The following is a 13,081-nucleotide window of genomic DNA, read 5'->3' as shown; positions in this document are numbered from 1 at the left end:
GCCAATATCCGTCCTTGGTTTGGCGTCATGTAGGCATAGCAGAACATACAGTAGGCTACAGTTACAGCCAATAATGGCTCCTCACTCTCTCCCTCCGTGCCTGGGGGTTAACGATGGCCGACGAAGACACGTTTTGACAGATTCCCCAGCAGAGCGTTTCAGTAGGGAGAGAGGGGCGTTCACCGGCAAGTGTCAAACTAGCAGCTGTGTCAAGCTCACACAGACGGACAGAATGTGACAATAAGCCGTGCGAGTAGATCTTAAAATAAAAGCTTCGAGTTTCACAGTCAAAACCAGAACTGAATGCGCACTTTGTTTTAACATGTGTTTGGTCGCAATTGATAAACACTTTGCATTCGCCTGCCACGCCCGAGCGCCGACCTTTCACTTTCCCGTATGGAGGATTATAATGTAAATACCGTTGTGGAAAAAAAAAAACAAAGCTATTATTTTGAAAGGGAAGGGCGGATGCGCTGTCCCCCCACGCACGCAGCTTGTCACCGTTTCACAAACTGTCCGCCATGCTCTGCCTGAGTTTGCAGTTGAGTGCACCAGGGCAACACGGCCGTCTTATATAACTTTAAAAATACTCACGGGTTTAATGGCGCAGAAGCGGACTTGTGCGCTGCAGATTTGTCGATTCATTGCGGATTTATTGTAAAATGTTTGGACAACAGATCTACAGGTGACTTTTTTTTTTCTTCCCCCCCCCGTCTGCTGGTGACGTGCGTTAAAAGTTACCGACAGATCAGGCGCTCACGGTGGAACTCGGCTGCTCCAAGATATGTCAGCGACGGCGTTTGTCTGAAGTGAGAAAACAGTAGATATTTCGGACGATGTTTTCCTGCCAAACGGAGGGAGAGACCGCAACAAATCCAGCAGGCGTTTCACCACGCGTCATTCTCGCAAGGAAAGTCTTCTATTGGAGTGCTTGACTGTTTGGACATTGCGTTATTTCTCATTATTTTTTTTTTTCTAACCTGGACTGGCAGGAGATGACCTAACCGGTGCAGCGCATCCTTCTTTCACCACAGGTGCGGGCTACTTTTTTGATTTAACAAGTTGTCGTATAGTTATGATGCTGTAAAAAAAAACAACAACAAAAAAAAAAAACATTAAAAGCAAGACTGTAAACTGGACGTGCCACCGAGGAAGGCCGGCGACGAGCGTCTCCGGCGCATTGACAGCCCCCCCCCCCCCCCTGTACCGTTTGACATATTCACATATTGACAATGTCGCCGCTGAGGCTCGAAGGACACGCCAAATGTGTCTGTTAGAAATAGAAAACACGGCTAAAACTTTAACTGTAAAAGGTTTCTGTACAGCCTCTCCGTCCGTCCGTCCGTAGGCGGGCGATCAGTGCAATGTCCCTCCGCAGCCAACAGGTTGCACTAATAATGATGTAGTGATGAGCGGAACACAGTAAAACAAGACGGCAGAGCCAAAACTTTTCCACACTTCAACATACTCTAATTATGACTGAATCAGTAACAAATGTTCTTTGCATGAGTGAGCGCACGGTTACATCCCAGAGCCGTCTTCTTCTGCAGGTTGTTGTTACACCCAGGACCAAAACAATATTCTGAAACAACACAAAGCGCTAACATTGAAATAAAAACTTGTAACAGACGTCTCCCACAGCCCCGTAGGACTCTCTCACATGTGACGGGACCTCACTTTTAGCACAGTGCATTTGCAGGGGGACGTGATCGTAAGCCGCTGCCCATATAGCCGCCATATAGCTCACTGTAGCCTGTCTGCTATGTGCTGTGTGGAGGAGTGTCTTCTAGGGAGAGTGTCACTACCACGGCTTCACTTAAACACCAGAATGTGGTCGATCGGCTGGCTTCATTGATCAGACGAAATCACAGGGTCAATGGGTGTATTTCAAAATGACATTCTCAAACGACACTGAATGAATCCAAAGTGCGTAATGCGCCGAGAGCGCTCCGTGCGTGTTTGTAATATTTAGACGCACGTACTTTGGCGGGAGTGACAGCTTCAGCTCTTCATTTTCTGCCCCGCTGTCTTCGATCAACAGATTATTTGTGGGCTGCGAAACCCTCAAGGAATGCACGAAGCTGCCCTTTGCAAAACTGCTTTCCAAATGTTTTCAATTTCATTTCAATTCAATCAATTCCACCTTATTACGTTTTATTGAATTTCCAGTCTTTTAAACGAAGTTTTGAGTGATACCGTAATTTGCTCTCCCTCGCAAAATGGGATCGACAGTTACTGGTGACTACTGCATATATGCCCGGAGGCCCATTGTGGGTTAATCTCTTTCAACAGATGTATGTTGCTGCACACATGCTTAGCTGCATGAGGGACATGTCGCTCGCACTGCCTGTAACACAATCTATGCCTGGGCATGTCTTGCACTGAGAAGAGGGCACAGTTCAAACAAATAACATGAAGATTACAGCCATGTATGTAGACATGTAGGCTATGTTATGTAATGGCTATGGTCTCCTTATTATCTCCGGATTTGGAGCATTTGTGCCACTGCCATATTCTTCCAGTGTGGGTGTGAGAGGGGGAGATGACCTGTTTGATACAGCTGCTGTCATTCTCAAAAAAGAAAAAAAAAAAAAAAAAACATAAATGGCGGGGGCAGAGGCACAGTGGTAGATGCAAGCAGTGCTTTATATGCGAACACCATTTTTTTTATTGCAGATGTTTCCGGAGACACAGTACTGCGAAAGATCGATATTATTTAAAAAGAATTTGATGTTGACTTTCAGGACTTGTTACTGCATATTCACCATCCAGTCCAGCATCAGCTCTGTTTTTAATGCCTTGTCTCTTTTCTCTCTCTCTGTCTTTGCGGTGTGCTCTCTTTGACACACGCTCACTGTCCTGTCAGGATAGAGAAATGGATCAGGGTGGACCAAAGCGCAACGGTAATCGAGACGACAGCCTGGCATTTGAGGAGACGGGGGAGGGAGTAGGCAGAAGCCCGGGTGACACGGCTAGTTCACTGCTCCAGTCTTCAATCCACCTGCCGGGCTCAGGATCCCTACCCCAGTCCTCGGTTGCCCCGAACCTACAAGGAGGAACCAAAGACCCGGCTGATCTTGGAGGCCTCTTTGAGTCCCCGCAGCATCATATCCTCGCTGAAGGGTCAGATATGAAGGAGGGTAAAATGATCAAAATGCAGAAGCATCAGCACCAGCAGGATATTGGTGTGTTCAACTTGGAGGACAACTTGTCGTTTTTGAAACAGAGCATCTCCGACCTGGACCGGACGTCCACCTCTGTCATCAACACCTCGGACACCTCTGTGCTGGGAAACCTCCCTCTGCCCGACCTTTTTTCCCCGCACATCAAACAGGAGGGGAATTTCTCCCTGGATAAAGACTTGGAAACTTACGGCGGACCTACAGGTGCTGGTCTGTGTGATTTGGATGGAAACAGCAGTCGCCTAATCGAGGATACCGAGATATGGCATGACCTGGACCTCCCTAGTTCTCTGCCAGAGATCAGTGATTTCGAGTTGGATTCAGAGGTGGCGCACTTGGATACCATCCTTCATGACAGCCGGGCTGGTGGTGGTCCTGTCAGCGCCTTTCTTAAGGAAACTAAGTCTCTCATGGGTAACGGAGTTAACTGTACCAACGTGAACGGTAGGGACCAGCAGCACCACCCATTGCACCATCAGCAGCAGCATCAACAGCAACACCAACTTCTACAGCACCAGCAACAGCTTCATCATCAACAGCAACCGCCTGTGTCGCTTCTTACAAGCGTCATGATCAAGGAAGAGAAAGATCCGGATGACTCATTCATACACATCCGTACTCCTGGTGTGATCAAACAGGAGAAGCAGGAAGGCGCTGGTTACTGTCAGTCACAGTGCCTACAGAGCAGCATGAGTCCACTCCCCATGTCCTCGCCTATGGGTGTCGGAGCAGGTCCTGGCTACCATTACAGAGCCAGTGTTTCCTCCACAGCAGGTCTTCAAGACCAGAAGCCCTTTGGCCCATTCTCGAACCTGCCTCTGGTGGGGGACAGCTGGGCCAGGGGGAGCAGGTATGGAGAGTCTTCTGGGATTCAGAGAGGTGATGACGGGCTCCCCTCAGCAGCAGCCATGGCAGCTTTCTCTGTCTCCAGCTTCGCAAGGTAGGACACATGGAATGACTTCATCTCACTCTTTTTTTTTTTTTTTTTCACTCTTCTGACACTGGCGGATTGTAGTGTTTGCTTCTACTTCTGAAAAATATCTGTCAGATGTTCTGAACCACATGATACCAGAAACCACACACTTGTAATGCAACTTCTTCATAAACAACATTCACTATAGTTACACACAGCTATTTCTAAAACTGTATACATGTCTAGCCTCTCTAATTCATATTATGACTAAAAAGCCCTGAAGAAGAGGTGATGAGTGATACTGACCAAACTACGATCTCAAAAGGAGGCACAGAATAATTCCCCCCTTTATAAATATAAACCAGGGTGCTTTACTTTTTGCACTGCGGCTCTGCTACCAAATAAAAACAAGCTGCTTCCCTTTGAGCAGTTCAAAACTCAAATCCAGTGCAGGCTGATGCGTCAGGGCTCTTCAGTCGTCTGCATTTTTACTGCAGTTTGGAAAATGAAAGCAGTTGGTTCACGCCAGTTTGATTCTTGCATAACAGACAAACAAGTCTCGTATAAAAAAAGAGTGCACAGGTGTTTTTGTCTGTTTGTATTACTTTTTTTTTTTTTGAGAGGGAAGAGCTAGCACCCTTAGGGCAGCAGGGCGTCTGGTGCTTATCATCTCCCAACAGGCAGACAAAGCAAGTGCAAACATTCCTCCAAATCATCCGCATCGCATGACAATTTAGGACTGCTAAGGCAAATTACAGAATCTGTTAGACAGCACTTAATTTAGATGATTATTGTCAGAGGAGGCAGATCGGGGGGGGGGGAGGTTTGAGTCGGTCAAAGACTATTGCGGTTACAAGGAGTCAGGAGGGAACAGAAGTACTGTTGTGTAAGGAAGTGGAGATATTTAGTTGTGCTGATGTTGAAAATCATCAATTTGAAACATTATTGCAATGAAAGTATTTCCAATCTTGTGTTTTCTCAGTATTGTAGATCTGCTGATTTCATAGCATTATGCAATAGTGGAGATAATATGATTGATTTTTCGGGGGCAAAGTAAATACTCGTAGTAGCTGTTTGTTTAAAATTATACAGTAAACACATTTTTGAAGTTGCATTGGGAATTTGTATTCTATAAAGTCTTTAGAATTTGTCCGTTTTTTCCGCCTTCTGGTTTGTTTTTCATGACATTGTGCTGTAAGGCTGCGCTTGTTGTAAAGACATCGCGATTACATAAATCTTGTCATCCCACAGGAAATGATTCATCAGGAAAAAAAACACAGTATGTGCTTTCGTGAGGATGCAGTGCGGTGGTGTTTAGTATGAGATGGAATAAGTCCTGAGTGAGACCTGAACATGTGCAGCAACATAGAGTGAGAGAGACAGAAGTGTGTGCTGGACACGCCTCACTTCAGTTTGGAAGTACTATCAGATAACTGAATAGAGTGCAAGTACAGCGATGAGAGAAGGAGTATTTGTTTGCTCGTTCCAGTCCTGTTCCTTTTTCAAACAGGAGTTGAATGGGCAGATCACACGATGGTGGTTAAATAAAGTGGAGCAACAACGTTAGTCAGTCAGTTGGTTCTTCTAAAGAGCTGGTGATGTGTTTGTCTCAGGCTGCTGCTTTGTAAACAAGTCAAATATGAAGAAGGGTGTCTGCTTCTGTTATCTCCCTGCTGCTACACTGTTGTTGAAATGTCGTGCCGTTATTAAGATTGAGAAGTGGAATTATTTCTCGTCATTCACGAGTACTTATTTGGTAACCTCTTTCCTTGAAATTGGGTTATTGGCCACTTTATCTGGCTTTTCTGCACAGGCCTATCCAGCAGCACATGTTTTATCACTAATTGTTTTTTGTTTTTTTTACCACACAGCCAACCGCGTTATTTTTTTGTTAACCGCATTGGCTTCACACACATTTATTCAGGCCCAGAAGTAAATGTGAAGTGCACTTAAGCTATTTCCTGGTAGATGCACCAGGAGCGTGTACGTTTCAGACCGTGTTCCTGTGATGCATACCACTGACTCTCTCCAGGTTCCAACAGGGGCAATGCAGAGAGAACATGTGAAACAAAGAGGAGAAGAGACACACTCGTCATGGACCATCAGACAAGCTGAGAGGGGCAATAACCCAAGTGTTCTGTTTTCCCTAAAGAAGATAATACAGAGTTGCACAAGGGGAGCAACTAAAGATCATTTTCAAGTATTTATCTTATTTGTATGGCTGCTCATTGTTTCTCAGAAAGTCTGTTAATTGTGCTGCTGCCTGTCTAGGCCAGGACACTCTTGAAAAAGAGATTTCAAATCCCAATGAGTTTTTTTCCTGCAGAAAAAACAGATTTACCATTTATTGCCCATCAGTAAGTCCTTTATTCCAAACAAACATTCAATCAGAAGTCTTTTTTGAGTCCATATTAACAATGCAAAGCAACTTTGACCAGTTTCTTGATTTGTGACTCAAATAAATGCAAAGACTTTATGATCTTGATATAATTTATTATTTCAACAAGAGCTGCACTTCTACACCAGTGTGGTCTGAAACCGTTGCATGATTAACGTTTCATTATTTTGCATTTAAAAAAAACAAAAACATTTTAAGTCCATTTTAACAACATTAAACAATTCTTACCAGTGTTGTTAACTTATTTATTCATTCATTCTCATTCACACACAGGAATACAAATACAAGTCAAACAAAGAAAACATAAAAACATGTGTGTGGGTGTGGTAGAAACCTACAAACGGTGTTTATGAAAGCCACACCCAGAAGTCATTAAGGTAATAAAAGAACCACAAAATACTAGATATGATGGTGTCTTGATTTAATTATTATTTAAATAAGTGCTGCTCCAGTTTGGTCGGAAAACATCTCGTGGAGGCAGCAGACAGCTTCTAAGTGCTTTTTCAGTGAAAGACAGTGTTTGTTTTATTAATGACAGTGTTACACTTTAATACATAGACAAGAGTGTATTTATAAAAAGACTCACTGTCCAATGATACCCGGTTCATGCAGTTGCTTTTGCACTTTTCTGCAGATCCAGTTTAGTTGCTTTCTCTGTTTCCTACAGGTCTGAGTGAAACATGACCGTCCCCTCTGTTGACATGCCTGCAGTCAGTTGCCACCCATTTAGCAAGCGGCTGTAGTTATCTTATTTGATTTTATTCTATCCACAGGCCTTTGACAATTTTCACACTCCAAAATGGTGCTTTGCCAACTGTGGTGATGTGGTTGTCCGCTGACATTAGTCTGCCTAGCCGCAGCTGTATGCTCCACTCATAGGTGGAAGCTCTAACTCAAAGTACTTTGCTGATATTTAAAGTTTCACACAAGGTGCATTTTACTTTTAATTTGTCAATTGAGGGGGTCTGTGTTTTTTTTTTTTTTTTTTTTTTTTTTTTTTATGTGAAAAGGGACATTCATGTGGTGTTAATATTTTCCATCACTGCAGCAACAGGAAGAACCTGCAGCGGCTTAACAGCGGTGAGCTGAAAGGGACAAAAAAAGATTATAAAAAAGAAAAAGTAAGGTGTTAAATTCTGACCTTAATCTCATCACAACTGACATGGTAAGGATGACAGCCATACTTCTCAAAAACCACACAACACCTCAGTATGGCTGAAAAAACTGGCTTTTGGAACACAACATGTTCCAGCTTTAATGAACTGTACATGTAGTCAGTTTGGGTGGTTAAGGTAGAGAACACATAAATTTAGTTTATATAAATACTTATAGGTACTCCACCCATTTGCATTAAGCTTTGTATCATTAGAAACCTGGTAGTATTTTTTAATGGTCGTGCATCCCGGCCTCATTTTCAGCTGAGATGGGAAATCTTTGTATTTCTAAGTCTGAAAAGGAGTTGCAGTTAGCGGGGTGAAACTACAGTTGAGGAAATGGCCTTATGTGTTGAAGTAAATATGTCTGTAAATGTTTTTATTACTATATTTCTACTGCTATATTGTATATTTTAGAGAAACTGTAATGATCGAATCTCCCTCTGGGATTAATAAAGTATTTCTGATTCTGAAATAGAGGACCTTAGTGGGAGTGGCCTGCGGTGCTGTGCATTCTGGGATTTGGTGTCTTTCATCCACATGAGCCAAAAAGACACTTTCTGCCTTTTTTCGACCAAGAAGGCACCAACTTCAAAATTCATTTCACATTTCTACTACATATATGACCCAATGTCAATACATATTCATGTTTCAATGTGTGAAGTATCCCTTTTAGAGAAATCCACAGTAGCTGTGCACTATAATGTCAACAAACTCATCAGAACTTCGATATAAATGTACTGAACACTGCACCTCTCACTTCCATAAAAAGTAAAGAAGCTGCACTGTGCATTACATACTGTTTTCTCATGCTGTTGCATTGAATTGCATTACATCAGGTTTACGTGTAATGCTGGGTTTATCTCAAAGTATGAATGAAAACAGATAAATGACTGGCTGCCTGGCTACCATGTGAGTTTCCCTAGCAACCATATCTATATACTGCACTGTATATTACCCAGCCCACCTCACTGTTCTATGGGAATTTTCTGCACAGTTGGAACACAGTTTGACTCAATCACGTTGTTTGGCTCCAGCTCTGAGTTATATAACTGATCATCAAATAGACAAATGCTGTTGCTTCATGCCCAGGGTGAATTGAGGCCCTCCAAGCATTCTCTAAAATTCTTAGAATAGCGTTATGCTCAATTACTTTTTCTTTTTCTTGTCATTTATTTTGGGACTTTCTCTATTTTGGAACGTCACGTCTTTTTTAATACAGACAGCAGATAACATCAGCTACAAATATTTATTTTCCATACCCAGAGCATTTAACCTCCTTTTAAAAGATTCTAATTCACACTGACAGTTAAAAGGGCTGCAGATTTGTCGTTTGCTGTGCTCTTTTGCTGTGCTGCATTTGTCAGTGTGTGCCTGAGCATCAAGATAGTGAGTGTGTGTGTGTGTGTGTGTTTGTGTGTGTACACAGGGATGCTGGGAGGCCACGTGTACAGAGCTGCTGTAGAGTGCTGCTGCCTCTCTTCAGTCTGTCATTCAGTCATATTTTTCTTCTCACCTTCTCACCCCTGATGGGCCCCTCAGAGCTCTCCTTATTTCACTGAGGCATGCACAAGCTGTATACAAAAAGATTAGATGCACACACACACACACACACACACACACACACACACACACACACACACACACACACACACACACACACAACTTGGGTTGTGTTGAAATGAGTACAGAATGAATCTGTTTTTGGATCGTACAATACTTAAACGTGGGGTCGCTGGAGCTTCCTGTTAGAAATTCTCTGGTTCAATGGATTTAAAGCTCCTATTCAAACAACTTTTCAGCTTATGTAAACTTTTCAGACATTTACATTCCCTGAAGGCCTTGCCATATGTTTGCTTCGTCTCTCTGGTGCAGTGGAAAACATTTTCAGTTTTATTAAAGCATCCTGGCCCTTGAGCTATACTTAAACAGTCACACATCAAATTACACCAAAGAAGTGTTGTAAAGTTTAGATCTGCAGAACCTCAGATGTGTATTTTGAAGAAATTCATGCAGCAAACTCTGCAAGACAACCTTGCCATCCTCAGGGAAAGAAGCCACAGAACAAAGTGGAGGGTCTATCCACCACAGATTTGGAGACTGATGCAAGGGGCCGATATAAGGGGGAGAGTTATGCAGCAGAAACATAAACATGAGTTATTGTAGTGGATTTTAGAACCAGTGGGGAATGTACCATTCATGAGAATTACCAAGTTAACAATAATACTGATTACAATGACGTACTATAAGAGGATTTTAGTATGATCCAAACCTGCCCCTTAGCTACACGAAAGACTTCAATTGAGTGTTGCTCTTGGGTTGCCTGTATATTTGTTCTCTCTTCTTTTGCATGATCTTGCATTTGAAAGTAAGTTAGCGTGAGATTTCATCAACCTTGTTCCCGAGAGTTTCAACTACATTGCAGGGTTTTCCTCATGGGTATCAGACTATTGTAGAAAGAAAAAAAACACCCTCTGGCAAAAGTGGGAAACGGACATGATTGAAATCCTGTTCTGTTCTGTCACTTACATCAGCATTAGGGAAAGACATCATTTCCAAAAAAACGATGTGCTGAGATGTTGAGAAGTCAACACTATGTTTAGCTCACTTTCACTGGAAGAGCATTAGGATGATTACATCAGATCACAGAACTCGTATATCCAAATAAATGATTCTGAATGAATATAAAGTTAAACAATTAACAAGCAAACTTGATTCTAAAAGGGTTTTCTTTTACATTTTGAATCATTTGGATGACAAATACAGTGGGACAGTTCATAGAAATAAACATACATTTTTTTAGACATGTTATTCAGAATTTATATACTGTCATTTGATAAAGATACCAAGATATAAATGAACACTCTGCCCAGCCCTAAAACACATTATTAGTGATATTAGCATCTTCTCTGAACTCACTCGAACCACAAAGTCTTTTTCAAGTCTACATTAGGTGAACTCAGCCTGCTGCCCTGCATATACATCACAAAGAGTGCACACAGGGAATTTCATGTCCTACTGTAAGTGTCCTCAATAGTCATTTCACAACAGGTAGCCAAGCAGAAGGCAGATAAAACAAGCCAAACTAGGTCAGACTCATGTCTGTTGACTCAGTTTCCTGGACTTGTAATCTCTAAGATTATGCCAACCTCAATCCATGTTGTTTGTTTGAGTTCCTGTTGCTTAACAGGCTTAACCTTTGCTGTATGCAAGGCTAGATTTCGATGTTCTTTGCCTTTCACTGCATCTTAACTGTTTAATGACCGTTTTCTATTTTCTGACCCATCCTCTGTCAGATGCAAACACTCAATCAGAAAGTGCCACACGTGTTCATCCTTACTTACAGAGCATGTGTAGCTCTGATCTTTGGCCAAAACGAGGTTCCCAACAAGATGCGCTTTCATTTTGACACTTCTTCCTTGTTTTTTTGCCTCAGTTGCGCCCCCCTCCCTCCCAGCTCTGGAGTCTACTGTATGAGTCTTTCATGTCAGCTTGGGCTAGGGTCACTGCAGTGCAGAGAGCCAAAGGAGGTCTAGGCTTCTTAGCAGCCAAGCTGTTCTTTTTTAAGGCTGTTTTATAGTCTGCTGGCATGTTTACGCCCGTGTTAGGTGTCGCAAACATAAAAGCAGCCTGTGAAAGCAGCCACATGATGGATTTAATCTCTTTTTGCAGGACAAAACAAGTCTTTTTATACTTTGTAAAGATATGGACATGAACACATTGTAAGACAAAGTAAGGGATAGACATATAGTATTATAGGATGGCCATCAGTCATGTTTTTTATTGCATAGTTTTCCATTGAGCTGTTGAATCAGTGCACATATTTCCTGTTCTAGCTGTTTGTCGAGTGATTAGGAAATTGTAATGTTACATAATCTATCATTTTATGACGCAAGTTTACAGTCTCAAAAGCATTGCAGGAAAGCCATAAAAAGGACCACAGAACTGGTTGAGTTCATCTTTGATGAAAACATTTGATAACAGATAGGTTTGAAATTCAGTGAATTGATGTGGGTGCAATGACATGGGGAACTGCCCAATAACAATAAATGCTCTGATGCAAAAGTTTATACTTGATCTTGCAATGTGTGTTATTTTTTTTCAATTCACTACCTTTGATAGATTGGTGTTAGGATCACACCATTATCAACGAGTGACAATACTAAGTATTTTTGGTCACATGCTAGTAGAAGGTTGTTTGTAGGTTTGAAGGTTTTTTTTCTGATTAGCAGACCACTTGTGAACAGAATGTATGCATGGATGCATTATGAGAATTGGTTTTTAGAAGGAACATCAGAGTCTTATTATCAATGACATCATTTTAAACTCTTAAATCCACTTCCTGTTAATTTGACTTGGAGTAGATTTTATTCTAATTGTGCAAACAATAAACCTGTGGTAACCTAAATGCATTGATTGTGTGATTTTGCAACATTTCCCAAGCAATGTGAAAAAAGTCCTTAACTTCTGTTCTGCTGGCATTTTTTTTTTTTTTTTTTTTTTACGAAAAACATACATCTTAAAAAAATATCAGTATAATTTGTAAAAGCAGCCAGGGTTGCTTCATAAGTATTGGACAGATCCTAATAGATTCTGTATTGTTTTTACTCTCATTTCTGCATGTCAGATACACACTTAACACCCATATACTGTGAGCTATAAAAAAAACAAACATATGCACACACAAATGCCTCAGTGCACATCATGTGATGGCGGTATGGTTGGGGAAGATGGCTGTGGGGCAAATTCTTCATATAGTCGACCAACTTAGAAGACAGTATGAGAGCTCTAGCAGGATTCTTTCTGAACCTATCCTTGTCTAATGAATTATGTGATGGCCATCGGCACAATGCTTTGAACTTCCTGTGAGTGCATTTATGTGCATATGTCATGAGTTCTTGGGCTAACTTACCAAAGCAACAGCAACCTAGCTCGGTGTGCAACCAGAAAGTGGACAAGTAACCGACAGCATGGAGGTAATAATAGCGTCTGCTTCTGATAGCGACAATTGATTTCTTTCTCTGCTGTGTTCACATGAACAATTCTGTGAGCCAGCTTTGCTCAGATATGTCAGGAGTGAGCATACATTTATCCTTGACTGAACTGATTCACTGTACTCAATGAAGAGAGGATTGTTTGGCGACAGCTCTTTCAGGAAACAGGAACTATGGTGTCTAGTAGCTATAATGGGTTTAGACTGCTGCCCCTTCTGACCTTTTCAAGTTCAGTCCTGAAATAGGAACTACTGTACTAATGTACTTAAAAAAAAAAGAAATGTTCAGGTATTTGTATCTGATATTTAACCACATTATTTTTTTTTGTAACCTGAAATCCTCTGTGGAATTTCTAAGTAGTTTTAATTTTTGGAGAATGACCATGAGTGCATGTTCTTTTTGATCAGCATGTTGTGTTGCTGTTGTTACTGGAGCTGTAG

The 13,081-nt window shown here is 41.8% G+C and overlaps 1 protein-coding gene across 2 annotated transcripts in view; it reads left to right on the top strand.

Annotated features, from left to right (window-relative positions):
* The first annotated feature begins 525 nt into the window (after positions 1 to 525).
* The window catches only part of LOC132988063 (glucocorticoid receptor-like), a 61,461-nt gene continuing 48,905 nt past the window's right edge, over positions 526 to 13,081 (top strand). For both annotated transcript variants that reach the window (XM_061055178.1, XM_061055177.1), the window contains exons 1-2: positions 526 to 1,034; positions 2,867 to 4,122. In XM_061055178.1, coding sequence (XP_060911161.1) covers positions 2,876 to 4,122 — 1,247 coding nt within the window. In that variant the 5' untranslated portion in view covers positions 526 to 1,034; positions 2,867 to 2,875. The remainder of the gene's footprint in view (positions 1,035 to 2,866; positions 4,123 to 13,081) is intronic.

The sequence above is a fragment of the Labrus mixtus genome, chromosome 14 (genome assembly GCF_963584025.1).
Source record: "Labrus mixtus chromosome 14, fLabMix1.1, whole genome shotgun sequence".
NCBI lineage: Eukaryota > Metazoa > Chordata > Actinopteri > Labriformes > Labridae > Labrus > Labrus mixtus.
Note: the sequence above shows the minus strand (reverse complement) of the source record. Positions and strands in the feature narration are given on the sequence as shown.